Source organism: Phaethon lepturus, unplaced genomic scaffold, assembly GCF_000687285.1.
Source record: "Phaethon lepturus isolate BGI_N335 unplaced genomic scaffold, ASM68728v1 scaffold3756, whole genome shotgun sequence".
In the NCBI taxonomy this organism is placed as follows: Eukaryota; Metazoa; Chordata; class Aves; order Phaethontiformes; family Phaethontidae; genus Phaethon; species Phaethon lepturus.
Window position 1 is genome coordinate 40,649 of NW_010545388.1, and position 21,159 is coordinate 61,807.

Genomic DNA, 21,159 nt, shown 5'->3' on the forward strand with positions numbered 1-21,159 from the left:
CTTCAAGAATCTAATTGTGAACTCAATTAGAGAAAGACAACTTGACTTGCTTAGTCATTGTTCTGTGCTAATATTACTTTCACCAGGTTGGTAGGCTTTTGGTAATCTCATCATTTACCTAACATTTTACTTATAGCACTTTTGTACGTATTAGTGTTTCTGACAAATTAGCCATATAGATATTAATAGACAAAAACTCTACATAAGCGTAAATATTTTTAAGATTTATTTGTAAACACACTGTTTCTAATAAATGTAAATGTAAAGAGTCCTTTTCTAATAATAATAAAAAAAAATCAACTGAATTTGTGTAATAAGTTACCTCAAATGGTTTCAAAATCACTCTGAAAAATATGGAGGCTGAGGGGAGACCTTATCACTCTCTACAACTACCTGAAAGGAGGTTGTAGCAAGGTGGGTGTTGGTCTCTTCTCCCAAGTAACAAGAAATAGGACATGAGGAAATGGCCTCAAGTTGCACAGGGGGAGATTTAGGCTGGATATCAGGAAAAATTTCTCACTGAAAGGGTTGTCAGGCATCGGAACAGGCTGCCCAGGGAAGTGGTTGAGTCCCCATCCCTGAAGGTATTTAAAAGATGCATAGATTTGGTGCTTAGGTACGTGGTTTAGTGGTGGACTTGGCAGTGCTAGGTTAACGGTTGGACTTGGTGATCTTAAAGGTGTTTTCCAACCTAAATGACTCTATGATTCTATGTCACAGTCATACATACAGAATATGTAGTAGGGATGCAGCCTTACCTTTGTAGGAGCAACATACACAACTACTCCTTCATTGCTTGTTTTCAGAACTTTTTCCATGCAATAGTATGATGCATATGTTTTTCCTGATGAAGTGGGAGCGACAATCACTGCAGACTCATTATTATCTACAGCATCAAGAAGTTCTCGCTAAGAGAAAAGCGGTTACGTGTGTCAAAATGTCTTGTTATTAAGTTATTATTAAGTAAACCAGCTCCTTCTGTGAAAACAACTCTTATTTTTGCATATAGACTTTATATACAACTTCTAGACTACAGAAAGTCAGAATTAGCCTAGTCATTTTATGATTGTATTCTTTTTTCCACTAACAGTTTAAGAGAAAAATGGAACTATAAATTATAACTTGTCTATTTCAATTATTTGTTCTGAGATACTGATACTGATACCAGAACATTCCGAGTCCAAACCTGGACATTTTAAAATTAAAAAGTAAATCCAGTTAATTCAGAAGTGTATCATTTAGTTCCAAAAACTTCATTGTTTTATACAAGGCATTATTTTTTTCTTGCATTATAATAGTTACAGCAATACTGTCCAAACCTCTCTTCTGTTCCTAGCCTGTTTTCTTCCCTATTCCTGTTGTCCTCCATGCTCTCTCACCTTATATAGGTCTGTGAAAGTATGGCGGAAGGGGTACAGAAGAGGAAACAGAAATAGTACTAACACTATCTTTCTCTATCAGCACATATGACAAGTTCCAAGTTGCTTTTCAAGCAAGTGACTGTTCAGTAGATACAGACATGCAAAGCAGCAAATTCAGCTGGTCTCCCCAGTCCAATAACAAGAAAATCTGAGTTAGATTTACTCTGCTTTAGACAGAAAAGTTATTTCTCAAATTATACTACAGATAATTCTTTAGGGACAAATGAGCAGAGGATGAACAGTCAGAGGTTATCCAAATGGGATGTTACCACCATCAAATATGGTAATAAGCAGTGAAATCACATGGATTTGACATTTCTTATGTTGAATTCCTTGGGCAAAGGTCTCTGTAGAAAAGCTTGCAGTGTAGAAAGAACATGGAACACAGTCAAAAATTATCTGCTGAATTTGTTAAACTTATTACAAAATTAAATTTGTCAAACAACCCTTTTTGACAAGTAGTATAATAATCTGTATTTTTCAATGAAAAAAATAAATCAAAGATCATTCCATTAACTTTATGCAAAAAGATTGTACCTCATTACCTGCCATGTGTCTGGTATGAAATGTTGCACTCGGGGGTCTGGATCATTTCTCTCTTCTCGGAGCAAGTAATAATCCATGTATTGTAGCTGAAAGCGAGCTGGACCCACTTTGATAGCGTAGTTGCTTGTATTCTGATCATTACTTTCTCCTGTCTATAAGGTTAAATGAAAGTTCAAGTTGGTTTGAAAGCTAGCAACAGATTAAGAAAATGCCATGTCTTTTGTGCTGTGGAATTCTGCAAGCTTTAAAAAACATATGAAAGTTCAGGTGATTTTTAAATAATTTCTTGCACAAATCTACACCGTATAGCCTTATGTCAGAGTTATGCTTGTATGTCTTCAAAGGAAACTATGTTCCAAAAGCAATGTGTCTTCCATAGCCAGTGGTGGTCTTGGTGGTGGTTTTGTTGTCAGAAGAGCTAACAAAACTCTCTAGCAGGCAAAGCTCAGCCTCTTCAAGCTATTGCCTGCCGGAGCCTTTTCCTCCCATATTTATGTCTTTTCTTCAGCCTGCACTGACCCCTTGTGCAATGAATCACAGTTGCAAAAGAAAATTCAATATAAAGACTGAGTGTGATCCCAAATATTCTAAAGCATTGTATTTTTAAACAGTGCCTGTATACCCTAAGACATACCAAATTTAATGTTCATGGACATGTCTGGTTACATCTGAACTGAAAGCCCTATAGAAAAGCATTACATGTTACAACGTACACCAGAAGATCAGAAAAACCACATAACAATTTAGGTTGTCAGGGATGTCTGGATGTCAATTAATCCAACTCACTGCTAGAAGTAGATGCAACTACATCAGGTCACTCAGGGCTGTGTTCAGCTGAGTTTTTACTATCTCTGAGGATGGAGATTTCACAACTTTTTCAATTTCTTGAAATAAATAGTTTCAGTTATTCCTGAAAATTTCCATTATTCCTAAAATTCCCCCAGCTTTGCAAAAGTAATAATGAGAAACAAGCAGCTGCAAAAGCAACAGTAGGTCCAAAATGCACTGACTGATTTAGAGCCCTTCTGGGCAAGACATTAAACTTGCCAACATATCCCTTCTATCACCACAAACCTTTAAAATAAACCTTTTAAGATCCTTGGATCCTACAATTCTACTTTCTGAAATGTAATACACTTTATTTGGGGCACCAAATACCCTTACAATAAGTATGTAGCCAAAAGCAAACCATCATCATACACTAGTTGAATTCACATAGAAAAAGAGACAAATAATTTCCACTCTTCAAGGGAAGAAAATTTCTTAGAAAACAATCACTTCCTCCCTCACCTCTTAGTCCTGATCCTCAAGGAAGGATGATAAACACTTTCCAGAAATAAGCTTCCAAAAATTCCTAACTCTACTGTGCCTGAAAAATGAGACACTGAAGTGATTGATACTGGCTTTGCAGTTCACTGTAATCTTCCTTCCTTTTGCTATTGACTTCATATTCTGCAGGCTGTGAGTTACATCCTCCCTCTTCCACCTGAGAGCCCCTTTAGCATCCCCACTTGCTAATAACATCCCATCTACGCAAAAAGGTATCAAACTGCTCTTAACATTAAATCAGACAGTGGGCAGGTTGCTAACATGCAGAAAAAGCATAAGGCCAATCCTTACAGAAATTACCCTAGAGCCGAATCCAGTTTAGCTACTGGTGATCTCAGATGTGCTAGGAAGGACAAGCAACTCAGTACATGAAACTGTTTCCTTCAGAGGTGATCAGTAATACCATAACAACAAACAGAATAGTTTTTATCCACCTCTGCAGTCTCAAAAGATCTCCTTTTCTAAAGTAGCACATTTGGGCCTGTTAGAGAGCAGCTGCTCATCACTTAGCTTTTAACAGTTATTTTTAAATGCAGAGTTCAACTGATGTGATGAATTGAACAGCAGGTATCTCTCAGAGATGCCTACGGCCTCAGGCAGACATAACTAGAGCAAATTAATCTTGATGCATTTGCAAAGGGTATCTTTGCAGCCATGTAAAGTTCTATTTACTAAAGAGGAAGTGGCCTATTGTGCCAGCTAGCCCTCACATCAAGCAGATAAATGTATCCATAGAACTAAAGAAGATTAATATCTGAAGCAAGAATAGACAGTTCCAAATCTTATGGCATGATACAAAATAAAATAAGCTCAATACAGATCTTCTACACACTATTCAATGCTTAAGAAAACACTGTTGATATTCAGCCACAGACACAATTATAGCAAAATCATTACAGTCTATAAAGGTACCTGGCCAGATAGAGAGCATGCCAAATTCTCAAATCCAAGAAGTCTTAGATATCTGGTCAGTTTTTGTAGATGTGGTTTCTCCAAGAGATCTTGATATTTTTCAAGGAGGATATGAATTCTCCTCATGACTTGAACAGCTTTGCTTAAATCTTTACATTTGCTACCTTTAAAAAAAAAGCCTATAATTATTTGAGAGCCAGTTGTATCATTGGAAGTCTTCTGATACTGGATTGTTTTAGAACAAACCTTATCCATCCAATCATGTTTATAACAATTTAAAAATTAATTTTATTTAAAGACAACTAGATGAAGACAACCCACACTCCTGTGACCTCTAGAAGGAGTGCCACTGAAGACTAAACACCCAAATAATTCTATCTGCTTCTGCACGCTCAGCTGTAAAAGGAAGTCAGGCTTCTGACATCTATGCAAAAACTGAGCTCCCACATTTCACCTTCCTGACCCACACATTTCTTCCTCAATCTTATTAGCAACATATTTCACTCCAATGTTTACAGCTCTCCTCAACGTGTTTAGAGCAGTGTGTGTTTGGACTCTTACGACTGAGGGTATGGACTGAAATTAACTGAAAGTTAATCCTGGTGAAACAGGAGGCCACTAACCATGGTAGCACAGATTTCTGTGCAAGTCATCGTCATTCAGACTGTGAGCTAACCACCTCAGCTAATTTAAACAATCCACTGCAATATACATACATTTTAGTGTGCATGATACATAAGCATTAAAGATATATACAATAAAATAAATTATTTATGTAAGCAGTGTTTACAAAGCAAAACAGGAAAATAGCTACAATCTAATTTCATTGGATACTTTATGGCTGACTCAAAGGATCTTGAAATTGCAAAAGGGGACTAGAGCCTGTTAATACTTAAAAACACCTTTCATGCTCCTGAAACAGGGCTGTATTTACATGTCTTTATTCCAGATGAGAATGTCCAATGTCACTCATTCTCTTGGTTAAAGGGAGTGGAAGTTGAATACTGAACACGAATTTGGCTATCATACCTTGCTCTCTGCAGTGTTCCTTCCACACTTCTAAACAGGCAGACAGTCCTGTCATTTCTACGCTGAACTTCACAGATTTACTTTTAAGGGTCTTGAGAAATTTCTCCAATTTATTTATTCCGACAGTCAGATTTGCTTTTATTTCCTTTTCAGTTGGTATACACAAGGTTTTCCATTGCTCCTGTTCTTTCTTTTCTTCTTTAGTTTTTAGTCGCCTGTTGTTTTCCTCTGCAATTGTTTCCGCTTTACTTTTCTATCCAATGAAATGAAGATATTTAGAACTAACCATCACTATGTGCAAGCATCATCTAAAAAAAGCTAATCCATAAACTGAATCACAGCAGGTACATTATAGTTTTCAATTTATCTGTTTGATGCATTGTGTTTTGGGAATTGTTTAAATTTGTACTTAATTTTGAAGGAAATATAATTTCTGAATCCTGCTGTATGTTGCTTGAAAGAGTGTCCCTAGGCTTCATTTTACATCAGTATAAAGCTTCACAGGTAGTATAAAAAAAGCACAAATGTGGAAAAATAGAATAGCAGATGTCTGAAAGTTAAATTTCAAGCTTCTATTTTATACATGGGTTATAGTAATTCTGATCATATTGAGATGCTTTTCAATAAGTAAAATAAAATAAAGAGTTCAACCTTACTTGAAGTTATTTTATACACAGACTTTTACAGGTAATTCAACAGGCCATAACCTGTAATCCGTAGTACAGTCTCTAATGAAATATAACCCAGATTACTATTGCTTAGTATTATTCACGAGTATGCAAGTACATGCTACATACCCTTGATATCTGACAATGTTCACATAGTTAGGATTAATTGCAATATCCACATGATCTTTTACAGAGAATGTTTCCAAATAGTGCAGGGAAATAAATAACTGAATAATGCTTTTTCCAGTATTTCTCAATATTTCTTAGAGTAAAACTAAATTAATGAACTACAGTTTCCTTCACTCCACATTATAATACTGGCCATGAGCCAAAACATATCAGCCTTTACAGAGTCCATATTTATTATTTTTTTATTTACTGGTGCCTGTTAAAATATAATCACTCATCAGTATTCCTAAGTAGGAACAAAAATACTTTTGCCAATTAGCTAATTAAATTTTAAGTACAAAGGCAATTTAAACATCTTCAACTGAGAACTACTAGTGCATTCAGAACATAAAACTTCAGCTGTGGGACTCATATAGTAGAAATCCTGGACAATAGAAAAAAGATCTGCAAAGAGCGACTTGAATATACTCACATGTTTTTTTTGTGTCTTTTTGACAGCAGCATTAGCATTGTCTGACACATCCTCTTGCTGTACAATAAGTTTTGAAGTGCTGTCTTCCAAAGTGCTTCCATAAAAATGACGAAAAGTCTGTAACTTTTGTATTTGTCTTCTTTCTTCTGGATCTTTGGATTTTGCTGCAAACAAATATAATTGATTACAAAACACTCTGACAGAATTCCAGACTAATCTATTTCCAAGAAAAGATACCTGGGGTAATGGTTAAATTTCCTAAAAATTCCTCATTGACCTAAAGGCCAAAATCACATTTTGAAGAAGGTTGGCTACTAAGGCTCACTGAAATCCAACAGTGCTTTGAATTATCTGCGAGACAGCAAATAGGCTCAAATTCAAACTACTTTAGGCATGCATTAGAAATATTGGAGAACTTAACAAGCAGAATGCCTGGAAAGAAATTATAACTGTTTGAGCAAAATGGTGGAGTTCAAAATCTTTAGAGCAGTGAGGAGAGCACACAGCAAGTTCACTACCCTGGACTTCAGGTGAGCAGACTTTGGCCTCTTCAGGGATCTGCTTGGTAGAATACCATAGGATAAAGTCCTGGAGGGAAGAGGGGCCTACAAAAGCTGGTTAATATTCAAGGATCATCTCCTCCAAGCTCAGGAACAGTGCATCCCAACAAAGAGGAAGTTAGGCAAAAATGCCAGGAGGCCTGCATGGATGAACAAAGAACCCCTGGACAAACTCAAACACAAAAAGGAAGCTTACAGCGTGTGGAAGCAAGGACAGGTAGCCTGAGAGGAATACAGAGAAATTGTCCAATTTCAGTGGTACTCAACCACTTTTTTGACTCAGTCTTCGCCTGCAAGTGCTCAAGCCACACCACCCAAGTCACAGAAGGTAAAGGCATGGACTGGAAGAATGAAGAACTGCCCACTATAGGAGAAGATCAGGTTCAAGACCATCCAAGAAACCTGAAGGTGCACAAGTCCATGCACAGTTCATCCTGATCAGATGCAACTGCAGATCCTGAGGGAACTCGTAGAAGAAGTTGCTAAGCCACTATCGATCATATTTGAGAAGTCATGGCAGTCCGGTGAAGTTCCCACTGACCGGAAAAGGGGAAACATAACACCCATTTTTAAAAAGGGAAAAAAGGAAGACCGGGGGAACTACATGCCATTCAATCTCACCTCTGTGCCCAACAACATCATGGAGCAGATCCTCCTGGAAACTACGCTAAGGCACATGGAAAATAAGGTGGTGATTGGTGACGGCCAACATGGCATCGCTAAGGGCAAATCGTGCCTGACAAATTTGGTGGCCTTCTATGACAGATTACAGCACTGGTAGATAAGGAAAGAGCAACTGATGTCATCTACCTGGACTTCTGCAAAGCATTTGACACTGTCCTGCATGTCATCCTCATCTCTAAATTGGAGAGACACAGATATCATGGATGGATCACTCAGTGGATATAGAACTGGCTGAATGGTAAATTTAGATTAGATATAAGGAAGAAATTATTCTCTATGAGGGTGGTGAAGCACTGGAACAGGTTGCCCAGAGAAGTTGTGGATGCCCCATCCCTGGAAATATCCAAGGCCAGGCTGGATGGGGCTTTGAGCAAACTGGTCTAGTGGGAGATGTACCTGCCCATGGCAGGAGAGTTGGACTTAGATGATCTTTAAGGTCCCTTCCAACCCCAACCATTCTATGATTCTATGAAAATGCCTAGGCTTCTCACACAGTCCATGAAAATAAGAAGGTGTCTTCCGAAGGCAATTCAGATGATCAGAAAGAGACCTCTTTCCCATGAAAACAAGAGTCTGTCATCAGAATATAAATAAATAAAGCTGCTGGAAGAACACTTATGCTAGCTAGTAAGATACTGAACTGAGCACCTGGATACTTCCACACTCAAGCCTAGGTATTTCTCTCTGCCCTAAAATCAAAATGATGAGTCAGTTTCTGAGTGCGAAGACCCATCTCAGAAGATCTGTTTTTCACAACAAAGACTAAGATGACACATGCCAACAGTCAGAGTATTCATGCAAAGCACAGGAGAGAAAGGGCTCTCCCTTTAGCTGGAATGGACATAAATCTTCAATTCCAACATTTATGGAAGGTGCTTTAGCTACTATTCTGCAGGTTATGCTCTCCGCACTTCCCATTGAAATCACAGCGCATGGAAGAATGCAAAAAATCATCCAGTCAGAAAGATGAGCAGATGCAACCCTGATTTCATGGGTCAAGTGGTGCACACACCCACTCAGGAAACAACATTTCTAAGTCACTGAATGAAAACCACAAGCAACACTGGAAGTACAGTAATCCATGACTTTTCAATTCCTGGTAGGTTTTTCACAGTTTAATTCTCTGTATGATGCAACAGATAATAGGAACATCTTTGAGAGAAAGTTTTGTGTACTTGCTGGTACATACAGTATCGTATACGTCAAGTAAACATGCAAATCTAAGATCAAAGCTAAGTCCATGGTTTGTTTACCTTAATACCTCAAACTGGAAAAAACTTACAGGAAACTATAATGCATAACATCAAGAATTATGATACAAACAGCTTCTGCTTAGTTCTGTGCTGGTTTTAGTGGGATAGAGTTAAATCTCTTCATAGTAGCTTGCATGGGGCTATGTTTTGGATTTGTGATGAAAACAGTGTGGATAGCACATGGGCATTTAGGTACTGCTGAGCAGTGTTTACATAGAGACAAGGCCTTTTCTGCTTCTCACACCACCCTACCAGTGAGTAGGCTGCAGGTGCACAAGAAGTTGGGAGGGCACATAGCTTAAACAGCTGACTCCAAACGACCAAAGTGATATTCCATACCATATGACATTATGCTCAGCAATAAAAGTTGGTGGAAGAAGAAGGAAGGGGGGGATGTTTGGAGTGATGGCATTTGTCTTCCCAAGTAACCATTAAACATGATAGAGCCCTGCATACTTAGAGATGGCTCTTAACACCTGCCTGACAATGGGAAGTAGTGAATGAATACCTTGCTTTGCTTTGCTTACGTGCACAGCCTTTGCTTTACCTATTAAACTGACTTTATCTCAACACACGAATTGTCTTGCTTTTACCCTTCCGATTCTCTTCCCCATCCTGCCGAGGGGGTGGAGTGAGCGAGTGGCTGTGTGGTGCTTAGTTGCCAGCTGCAGTTAAACCACAAAAACGTCTTTTATTTCTTATTTTAATTCTGTTCTCAAAGGATACGATTGGCTATGCGTGCACTGTGCTTACTCACATCTAAGTAGATTTTGTGTATGTATGGATGTGCTTACTAACCATTATGCAAACCATATATTAAAACTTTAAACCTCACATGTACGTATGGTTTGCTTATATAAATATATAAATATGAAACATTTCACAAGCAAAAGGGAATGTATCATGAACATCTGACCACAAGTGCTCATTCTGTTATACTCATTAGACCTATTTGAGATAATACACAATGCATACACATAATGCACAGGCACATCAGTTTAAGTATAATTTAGCTATTGCAGTAGCTCTAGTTTGGCAAGTATTTATACAGTTGCAAATATTTTCGGAAGTGAGATGTCCTTCTCCAAAGCCACTATAACCTTTACAATACTGTTCTAGCCAACACAGACACATGGGCTTTGTGTTAGTTTTTCTTACCATCAGCATTGCACCGTACTCGCTCATATTCCTCAGTCAGAGGTCTGCCAGAATGCCAGTGACGAAGCTCATCAAATTCCTTGTATTTAGTAAGTGAAGTAACTGCAGGATCATTGCTGAAACACACAACCATTAAACAGAGCAGAAATTAAAAGTGATTTCTGACATCTCTAATGAAACAGTCAAAACATTCAAAAAACTGGGTATTTATCAAAACACAATTTTACTGTGACAGAAAACGAACATAGGGTTTAATTCTACTCCAAATATAGTGTGTCAAGATAGCCTCAGTTTTTCAGAAAGAATTACTAACAAAGTAAACCCCCATTTTTTCACAGATTCATCACAGAAGGCAATGTAACTATGTAACTCGCATGCTGGATAAGAAATACTCATTGTGCAGCACAGAATCCACTTCCACAAAGTAGCAGAGCAAATGTGAAGAATAATCTTGCCTTACTTTTTTTTTTTTTCACTATTTTTATTTAATGTTTTTCTTTTCCTGAAATCAATCTGAGCTTTGTAATTTAGGATAAGGCCTTTCAAATACAAATTGTACATTTAGAAACACAGTTCCAGAATGTAGAATAAGAATCAAAGACTATAATGCAAACAAATAACAGTATGAGAAAATATGGATATATTGCCTCTTATCCATTCTTGTTCTGAACTTTCTGTTAATATTTATAGAAGTACATATAAAAGTGAAATTTTACCTAGCCATAGCAAAAGCATTTCTACATTTGTACAAATTGAGCACAATATGGATGTAAAGTGCAGTGGAGTAGAAAATAAGTCCTTATAATGTTATTTCATTAGAATAAAACTCATATGTACCTTTCTAAAACAGGCAGGTCTTTCAAAACATCTCCAGCATAATCTTCAACAAGATGAGATTTCACTGAGATTAGTCCAATTTTAGGAATTTCTTCTTCACTGTCTTTACAGTGTAAAAAATAATTAATATTGTTTAATTAAAAAATATATAATTGCATATCATACTTGAAAATTCTGTCAAGTTACATTATAAATTAAGTTCTATAACGTAGAATTTGCTAAAAGGAAGCAGCAGTTCACTAGCTCTCCTTTTACTGTTTCCTCTCAAGCATGGGAAGAAGAATGAAGCAGACATCATTATTGCTTCCAAGTAGATACTCTCATAACCCATTTTAGACACCTATGCTAACTTTTGAATGCTACAACCCATCTCATCTCACAGGCATCTACTTTACTGCACTGATTCCATAATGACCACAGTCTCCTATATATGCACTTTCAAGTGCATGTACATTAGATGACTAAAGATGACATGTAACATTGTGCATCCTTCCCAGGTTCGAAGTCTAGCCACAACTTCAGTCTTCAAGGTCTCCAAAGGAGATACAGAAATAGGCCACGCAAATGCTGTGTGAGAAGATGTCTTAATATCCCACAGATAACAAAGGAATTGTCTTTTTTTTCCACTGGAGCTCACTTTGCCCACTTGACATCATTGAAACCAGCTAAAGAACACCCACAAACATAAGCAGAATTACATTCCAGCCTTTACTGAATTTCTTACCAACTGTCTCTTCTAAAGGCTTATACAATTTGATAGGTTTAAAACGAACATTTGATTTGTGATCAGAATAAAATTAGATCACTAATCCTAGAACTTTTTGTGATAGTAATGAAGATCATGCTTCTAACTCTCTAATTTGTGGAGTTGTCAGTACCTCTAAATAATGTCCGTTCCTGTTGAAGAAATAGTTGGGAGGTCTTTCGTATTGGGAAAGCATCTCCAAAACTGTATTTCACAGCCAATTTTGTAACAGTGTCCCATAAACTTTGGTATTCATTCTCCATTTCTTTCCCCAATTCCCTTCTGAACTCTGATCCTGCACAGGGGAAAAAAAATAGAAAAGAGAAGAGAAGAGAGAAGCGGGGTGGGGGGGGAGAGAGAGAGAACGAGAGAGAATGAGAGAGAACATTCACAGCTTTTAGTAGCCCAGGGTATAGATAACGAAGTGTACTGAGATGTATTTTGGAAAAAAAACACTAGATTTAGACTGTCTGTGGAAGTCTACAAGCTCCACAGCTAAAGACGACTTTCTCTCACCTTCACCTCTTGCAGAGTAGGATCTTGAATTGACAATTTTCTTTTTAGTGACAAATAAGAGGTATCATTATAAAAATAAATGTTTCATATTCCTAATTTATATTCCCTTTAAAAATTCCTCTACACTTCCTTTACTTAGGTACACACTGGACATCTTGTGACTAAATTCATAAAGAAAGTGTTCTTTACTATCAGAGTGAGTCATGGCACAGGATTTCAGGTAAACAGAATTACTTTGAAAGAACATTTGCTACAAATCTTTTTCCACACTTCCTTGCTCTGTCAGCTTTTGTAACTTTTTTGTGAATCTTAACACATCTGATGGTGTTCTTAAAGCTCCAGCTCCCAAATTCGTGTATTTATAAGATAATATATGATTTTGTCTGAATCAATCTCATCTGAAATTAAAAATATTATCTAATGTCACAGTGACAGTAGGCATTAGGATCTAGTTTCCATTCTGACTGTGTTGCACTAAGACAAAACGAAATGGATAGAAAACTGGCTAAAAACCAAATGGTTGAGGATACCCAATAACAGAGACCCAGAGCCCTTACTACCTTACTACTCTTCCTTTGTATAAGTACAGGGGACACATCAAAGATATGACATGGTAAAGTATTCTGAGTGAGTGCTGGTGAAAGACACTTTCAGATGTGATTTTCTAGACATGGCTAAAGAAAAAAGTTTCCCTATTATTCCATAAAATGTATCCATTATTACATGGGTAGTTAGAAAATTGTGCTCATTTCTGCTTGTACAAGCAGTTTCATTCTCATTCTGCAGCTTAATAAAGTTAGAAATGTAAGAAAGCAAACGGCTCAACAAAGATAAATACCTTCAGTGTATTTGACCTCATAGTAATGTGCAAGATTTATGAGCAGTGAATCGTCATTTAAGTCAGGCAGGTAAGTTAAATCCAATTTCCAATCATTTGTATCACTTAGCTGTGTCAGAGCAAAATGCATACACAACTGTTGCTGTTAAAATAAAGCAAACAATTAATTCTTATGGAGCACCTTTTCAGGTGGAAGGATCAAAGCATCTCCAAAGCAAGGTTAACTACCACAGAATTTATTGACATGAAAAACAACACACTGTTACTTGACTTTCTGCATGATCAGGGAACTGCCTTCACTATTCTCCTTCACTGTAATAACCAACTTTAAACAATAAAAAGGTCTGCCATCAAACTTCCCATACTAGATGAGACCAAGCGGTCCATCTGTCCCAGTACCCTAACACTAAAGCTGGCTAACTGGATATGTCTAAGAAGAGGTCAAGTACAGAGATATTGCCACAAACATTCTCCTAGCTCCACTGATTCGTGGCTCACAAGATTCCTGAACCAGGTAAGCTTTGTTTCCAGCAGGTACATTACATTCTTTGATCTCATCAGATGACTAAGTGGTATATACGGGAAAATGAAAAATGAAATTACAATTGCCCCTGATGACAGAAGTAAGACAGTGCTACACATACCATTTTTATTAATGGTAAAACTTGCTTAGTCCAGCAGGATTTCATGATCCTAATCTGAGCTCTTTGTGAAAGAGGCATATGAAGAAGAAAAGTCACTGTAAGACACTGCATTCTACAGAGGTCAGCTGCTTCTTCTGGAGATAAGGGTTTACTTCGTCCCTGTTGAGAGGTGACAGATACAAAGTTGATGTCCTTCAGTAAAATAATTGTGTTCATCTCTATTAATTCAGTGGTTTGTACTTTGTTAAAGCAGCTCATAATTTTTATCTATTTAAAGAATTTGTGCATTGTAATTACTTGTGGATACACTTACATCAAAACAAACATTCTTGTAGTGCTGGTAGATGTAGATCAGTTATAACGTAAAAAATAAAAAAAAAATCTCTTTTCCAAAAGAAATACGACTACAAAAATTAAGACAAAACTTAAAAACAATTGTCAGTGTGTCTGACTAGAAATGATATTGTTTTAAGAGGAAAAGTTAATACTTAGATATAGGCCTATGCTCTTTTCTCAACTGCACAGCAAAAAGTCTGTACAGAAATCCAGCTGTGCTAACCACTCGTAGCTATCCCGTAGTCCACTGAATGTGTCTCATACATCTCTCAGCTTGGGTTCTAGAAAGACAGCCATCTCTCCCGTCAGCAAAATGTTTATGGTCACTGTGCTGAAAAGATATTAAAAATTTCCTTACTCTTGCTGATTGCTTTGTTTTTGCTCCCCTGGAAGTACTTGCATTCTCCAACATGTTGCTGTATATTTTTAATCCCACAGCACAAGCAAGAACACAGACCACACGCCGAATGTCAGATCCATCAGGCCACAGCTGTTTCAACAGGCGGACAGTCTGGTCAACCTGTAGTCATAACATTATGAATAGCACAAATGACTGCTATCATAAAAATTACCAAAAAACCCCAAGTCTTATCCTGTACAGTTCCATCAGAGAAGGGAAAAGGATATGAAAACTACAGAAGGAAAAGTGGGCACAATCATTAGTAAAAATAGCTCTTTTTTTGTCAGGTCCCTGAGGGCACCAACAGCCCTGGCTGTCCCTGCCCAACCTCTGGGGCCTCCTCCCACCTGCCTAGGGCTCCATTCCAGCCCCCCGGGGCCGTCAGTCGCTGCCCCAGCAATGCTGCAGCAGTGCCGGCCTCCAGCTCCCACAGCCCGGCAGGCTGACAACCTGGTCTGGCCTCAGCCCGCTCCCAGGGAGGTGCCTGGTGCCCGGGGTTGCCCCGGCTGCCCTGCTCTTGACTGGGGCTGGGGGACAGGCCCCGGCTACCAGGCCCTGCCCTGCCACCCCCAGGGGAGCTCCGCCAGCCCCAGCCCCGAGGGAGCAGCCACCCGCCCCCACGGCGCCCTGATGTTTTTCTGCTCCTGGGGTATCCAATTTTTGAAGTTGCCTCAGCAAAATGCTTTCTGAGTAACGCCATTTTCTTCTGGACTGAAAAAAATCAGCTTGCTGGGCCAGTATCATTCCCACTGAAGTCCAAGGAAGCCTTGCTGGCGTAGGAGCAGAGTTACAACACTGCAGGTTAACTTAGCGCTCAGGAAAATGGCAGGAGTATATTAGGCACTAAAGGAGATTATGGCACCATAAAAATACCATTTTTTTTTCTTTTAAGTTAAAATATTGTAAAACCACTGCTTCAATCATGTAAACACAGATCTTGCAACTGTAATCAAGATATTAAAAAAAATTTTACCAGATTGTGAATACTTTAGTTAACAGAGCATGCAAGCCTTAGCAGCTGCAACAGCAAGGTTTAGATTTTGAGATGTCCCTTCAGACAAGGTTGCTGCTGGCAGCAGCACTGACTCTTGCCCACTGCTGCTGAACATAGTCTCCCACACCCTACCCTCAGGAGCCAGATGCGACTGCGGGGGTGAGGCAATGGCCACAGTGCGCCCAGAGGGTAGTAGCCACAGCCCCCCATGTGGCCAAGGGTGGATTTGTGCCACAGATGCTGTCTTCCGCTGAATGGGCTGGTTTCCATCTTCTACAACATAAAGGCAGTCCCCAAGATGGAAATATCCCTTAAAGGGCGTCCCACTGAGCACCTTCCAGCTGAACCATCCTACTTGAGTGAACTTTAAAGAAAGAAACAGCTTCAAGCTGCTGTGAAGAAGAGTGGGCACAGAGGAAACCTTCTCAGACTCTGGGCGTCACTTCAGGATAAGGAAGAAAGCCCCAGTTCTGGCTAGGAGAGAATTTCAGGTAAAGGAATGAAGGAAGACAGTCAATCTGAGGAGAAAAAAGAAAAAGGATCAGAGAGGCCCAGTTACCTCTTTTTGTATGCTTTTCAGGCTCAGCTTGAGATGTTCATACAGACAGATGAATGGTTCTTTGTTCCTGAGTAGGTTTTCACAGGCACGTCGCAGATGTTGTTCATACTAAGTTCAAAAGTCAAAGTTATATGCAAAAGTCAATAGATACAGTCCCTCGGGGACTGCTAGCCACAGACCAATATATATCAATCCCCAGCCTCCAAGAAACATCTATTCTAAATAAAATTTTAAAAATCACATCCCTGCCCTAAATGCTAGTCTTGTCTGGCATATTACAAGTCAACTAAGACACGTGATACTGAAGATATGGGAAAGGCTGTGTTTGAGACTATCATATCTTAACTGAACAAGGATGTGAAATCAGACTATAGAGAACAGGGTAAGAATTTAACATCAGTCACAATGTTTGCCTGTTAAGGATTTCAAGCCCAGTAAATTAAAGAAACATAAAATGAGTAACGTATCAGTGCTTTATAATTTTAATATGTAAAACAATACTCATATTGGGATACTTTAATTAAAGCTGCTAAGTAGAACTAACACCAAAGTTATTGCAAACCAACAACAAAGTTGTGTAACTTACCTTTTCAAAAAAAGATCTGTGTTTATACACACTCTGAACATGATATCCATAAACTCTAAGAATATCATACTCCTGTCCTGAAGCAAGAACAACATTGATTTTCTTTGACAATGAATGAGCAATTAAAATAGATAAATAGTCTGTCTGGAGAGAGGTCAACCCTATGTCAGATACAATGATGAAGTAAGGATAGCTCTTCTTCAGGAAAATCTCCCAATTTGATGATAAACAATTGGAAAATTCTGTATGAATAGTGGTGCCTGTGTTATGCCTCAGGTGTTCTATTAATGCCGTACGTAAGAAAAGAAAATGAGGATACGGAAAGTACATCTGTTCTGCATCCTGTGGGAAATAAAAACAATGAAATTATTCAGTTACATTTGTTGACACAATGAAGTTTCCTAATCCTGATTAGAATCAAGCAGGTGTTTCTGAAGGAGTGCAGTGGTTTAAACAGCAAACAAATGTTACTTGTTCAGTACCTTGAAGAAAGCAATGATGTATTTTGCTCCTTTTTCAGTGAAATCCTGCAGGAAGCATTCAATTTGGTAGAAGAAGTTTAGATATTGTGTTTCCTCATCTAAAAACATAAGTAGTAAGGAATCCCCATCTATCACAAAGAATTCAGACTCAACAAAGTCTTTCAACAGACTGACATACCTGAAAAAAAAGAAATAGCATCCACATAACATTACTCCAAGAAAAGTTGGGGACATGGAACAGAAGAATTTTGATTACTAATAGACTTTAAAATAAATGTTTTTGTTAATTAAATCAACTAAACATTAAATGTATAAATTAAATCAATAGCAAACCATCTTTCTTGGATCTAAGGTTAGTCCTCAATAGCTTGCAATCCTTTTAGTTATTGAATGTATTAGTAATTGTCTCCTTTACAACTTCAGATACTTTTGTAGCATCTGGGGCTTCTTTGACTTATGTGGCAACTCTTGTCCATGTCTGCTTATGCAAAGGTGTTATCTGTTCTATAGGAAATACCCCACAGGAAATAACCACAAAATATATTTTGAGAGCCTTCCTGCCTGAGTTTCCAGCTAAAAATAGCAAGTGGGTTATCAACAACTATCATGACAATGACAAGTACCTCCTCATCCAAGGAATGTCTATGGCAAGAAAAATACCTTAACAGCAAGAGGAATCCAATCACAATACATTCCTTCAAGAGACCAAAGAATTAAAAGACTTCTTAATCCCCTTTTCATTTCAGAAAACTATGAAAGTTGATAAGCCATTAACCAGTCTTGGGTTAAACTTGAAACAAAGCCTCTTCACTGAAGATGGCAAGTATAAACAGGCAGCACGTCAGTAATTTTGAATACACCCTAGGAATTGACTGCGTTCTCCAGCTCTTCAGGAATCCATGAAAGTCCAGGGACATGATGTTTTACAGACCAAGGAGTCAGAAGAACTTTTGTAGGTCCAGATGAAGATGCAAGCCCTTCTTGTAAAGGTTCTCTGCTTTCATGTTTGTCAATTACATACTACACTATTACATATTGCAATACTGATGCACATTATGAGAACTAATGCTAAGAACATGCTTGTTTTTTTCAAGGCTGTCAAAAATGCCTGATACACATCACCTTAGGTCCACACCTGGGAAGACACAGCTTTCCTTTCTGGCTGGGATCAACAGCCTCTGGTTTACAGGCCCAGTTTGTTATCAATGCAGTATCCCTGAGTAGCCCAGATGCAATGAGTAGCCTTCCATGAACAAAAACTATGTAAACTTCTGTCTTTCTTACACTTTTAAATTGTCTGCCTTTAATTAATGCTAATCTCTTTAGCATGTTAGCTCCAGAATGCAGAGAAGACACTTCACTGTCAATGTGAATGGCACTATTGCTAATCCTTTTCCATTTCAGGCAGGGAATCAGAACCTCGAGATGCAAGATTATTCATGGGAACTGACATGCAAACACACAGAAGATACATATGAAAAGGAAAATTTTGTAGGAAAGTTGTTTTAAATGCTGTAAAAGTAGTAGCCTTAAAACATGTGAGGAAATATGGCCAAAAAAAGCATGACAAAGAATTTGAAAAAGAATAAATAGCAATAGTTAAAATGGTAGACCAATTCCTAAAACGTGCAGACAATCCCTACTCTTTGGGCAGACTTTCTACTATATTAGGAATCATCCTTCATGTGGCTGGAGGAAGTATGACATTCTAAGCATGCCTTAGGTCTCCTGGTTTTTCACAAACCTAAGTGACAAGCACATAGCTTCTTTCTCTAAAGGGTACTACGCCATGAAGTCTTCTTAGTTCAAAGAAACTTTTTTTATTACCAGTTATTACATTTCTTTCCATGAATCCCACCGTACTTACTGAGCTCTTGATAGAGATGCCCAAATGTGTAGCCTCAATTTCTTCAGAAATTCAAGATGTTTTCTTATTTCTAAAATGACCACATACATGGTTATAGATAGAACCATATAATCATAACTCATCAATTCATTACAAAAGAGCCAAAAGGTAAGACACTGCAATAAAAGCCATAGACACAAGCATAAGCTAATAACAGCTCCTCACCAGGGCTTTGGGAATCACGTTTGTTCTGGAGAACTCTGAAATCCTCACATTCAGTTTGTGATGCCTGCTGTGTCACTTCTTCAGTGGTCGAAATACTATAAGCATTAGTGTAATCTGGGTCTTTGGCTTCTTTTTCTCTATTTTCCTCTTCTTTAAGCATCTGCATAACAACTGCTTCTGCTTTGTCACAAGTCGCATCCTCCTCATCACTGTCACTTGTACTCCCACTCTCTTTATGTTCCTTTGTTGGAGTGAAGCCTTCTTTCTCACTGTCGCTATACTCACTAACCTTATCATAATTACTAGCATTCTCATTTGCATCATTATGAACGACTTTCTTGAAATGATCTGCAGACTCCATCACAGATCTTGATTCTGGCATCCAAAAAAAGAAAACTCTAAGTATTCAAGAGATAATTTTCAGGAAACATTGTATGCTCTGAGGCTTCAACCATTAAGTTATCTACTTCATAATCACACTGGAAAAGAACTTAGGAAAAATCAGAAAGCATTTTGTGAACATCTCTATGAGACATTTTCATTTTAAAATGAATAAATATTTTTATGAACTATAAGGAAAACATCAGCTTTTTTCTTTCTTAAAGTTTACTAAAGAGAAGCATTACCTATCGGTTTTGTGCTCTGCATGAAGGGACCCTGGGGAGATATTAGTCATAATTTGCTATATTATATATATACAAATTATTATTATATGTATATATAAATAGCAAATCATATATATAGCAACTATATATATCTACATGGCACACTCCAAGGAATGATCCATGTTTCCTGGTTCAGGTGACTTGTACCCACACCATTCATGCTAGTCCAGTCACAAGAAGGTGTGCCACAACATCTACATTGGGTGATGGGGGTAACCATGGCTTGGTAACAATCCCACTTTCTAATTCAGTTCTAGCTTTTTTCTTCTTTTTTTTTTTTCCAAGAGTAGAATTCTCAAATCTTGAGGGAGCATACAACTGTAATGATTAGGGTAACTCCCCACTTTACGAGATCACAATGTTCATTGAGCTAAAGAACAAGCAAGCAGCTTGGGATAACCCTGCACACTCCCTACTGCATCAGCTCAGTTCTCCTGAGGTTAGTTTTCTCTAGTTTCCATTCAGGTAACAGCCTCATACAGTATTTATTGTTGTAGCATTTGCCATTGTGATATTCATATACCTTAGATATGGTTATGCTTCATTTTCCTGAGACCATAAAAGGACTATTTCATCTTCAGATGTCACTTTTAGTTTTATAACCCTTAACTAATAAAAGAAACTGAAGTGCAACCTCCATTTTTCAGATTTCACAAACTCAACTCAAAACTAAGCTGAAATTTTCTTTTTTTACCTTGTGTTAGTTTAAACTCCTAGCAAATGTAGCTGTAGAAAAAAGAAACAAAAATACATTTACTTATACAATACTGTACATACAGTGTGCTATATTACAGTGGTGTGCTTAATGTAACTTTGCAGTTGAATTTTAATACCAATTTTCATGAAATGTAAGCTATTTATATACATACAGCTACATAAAGCCACCTTTTGTGTACCTGCATATGTACTTTTTGTCAAGGCAGCAATAAACCTGAGACTTTTCTCCATTTTCTTATCTAACTTGAAAAAACTGTATCAAAAGCTTGAGAACACCATCCTGGGATGAATAATGTATTTTTGCATGCTGAAATTGTCGCTTACCTAGAAAATCGCGATCACTACTTCAGCAATATCCTAAGCAAGCATGACTTTTTATATATCAAAAATGTAAAGCCAGCCATTCTCAAAGAAAGAAAAACTGTATCTGTACGTACTCATGTACAGACTGCTATATTACCTTTCACAAAAAAAAAAAGCTTAAATACTTTGCTACATCGGTGCTTTTCTGCAGCGCACATGTTGGCATCTGGGGTGCCTGGAGCTACAGAGTGTGGGCAGAGGGAACCAGGTGGCTTGGACTCCCCGCCCACCAGCCTCGCTGCCCC

At 37.9% G+C, this 21,159-nt stretch overlaps 1 protein-coding gene across 1 annotated transcript in view; it reads right to left on the reverse strand.

Annotated features, from left to right (window-relative positions):
- Positions 1-19,530, reverse strand: part of DDX60 (DEAD (Asp-Glu-Ala-Asp) box polypeptide 60) — a 48,221-nt gene extending 28,691 nt beyond the window's left edge. The window contains exons 1-17 of the mRNA XM_010288928.1: positions 19,170-19,530; positions 18,966-19,035; positions 17,099-17,276; positions 16,617-16,958; positions 16,031-16,138; positions 14,436-14,597; positions 13,742-13,900; positions 13,098-13,239; positions 11,877-12,038; positions 10,999-11,101; positions 10,162-10,277; positions 6,507-6,670; positions 5,238-5,490; positions 4,209-4,372; positions 3,384-3,403; positions 1,967-2,108; positions 759-908 (exon numbers count right to left, since the gene is read on the reverse strand). Of these exons, the coding sequence (XP_010287230.1) occupies positions 759-908; positions 1,967-2,108; positions 3,384-3,403; positions 4,209-4,372; positions 5,238-5,490; positions 6,507-6,670; positions 10,162-10,277; positions 10,999-11,101; positions 11,877-12,038; positions 13,098-13,239; positions 13,742-13,900; positions 14,436-14,597; positions 16,031-16,138; positions 16,617-16,958; positions 17,099-17,276; positions 18,966-19,035; positions 19,170-19,530 (2,796 nt within the window). The remainder of the gene's footprint in view (positions 1-758; positions 909-1,966; positions 2,109-3,383; positions 3,404-4,208; positions 4,373-5,237; positions 5,491-6,506; positions 6,671-10,161; positions 10,278-10,998; positions 11,102-11,876; positions 12,039-13,097; positions 13,240-13,741; positions 13,901-14,435; positions 14,598-16,030; positions 16,139-16,616; positions 16,959-17,098; positions 17,277-18,965; positions 19,036-19,169) is intronic.
- Positions 19,531-21,159: the final 1,629 nt, after the last annotated feature.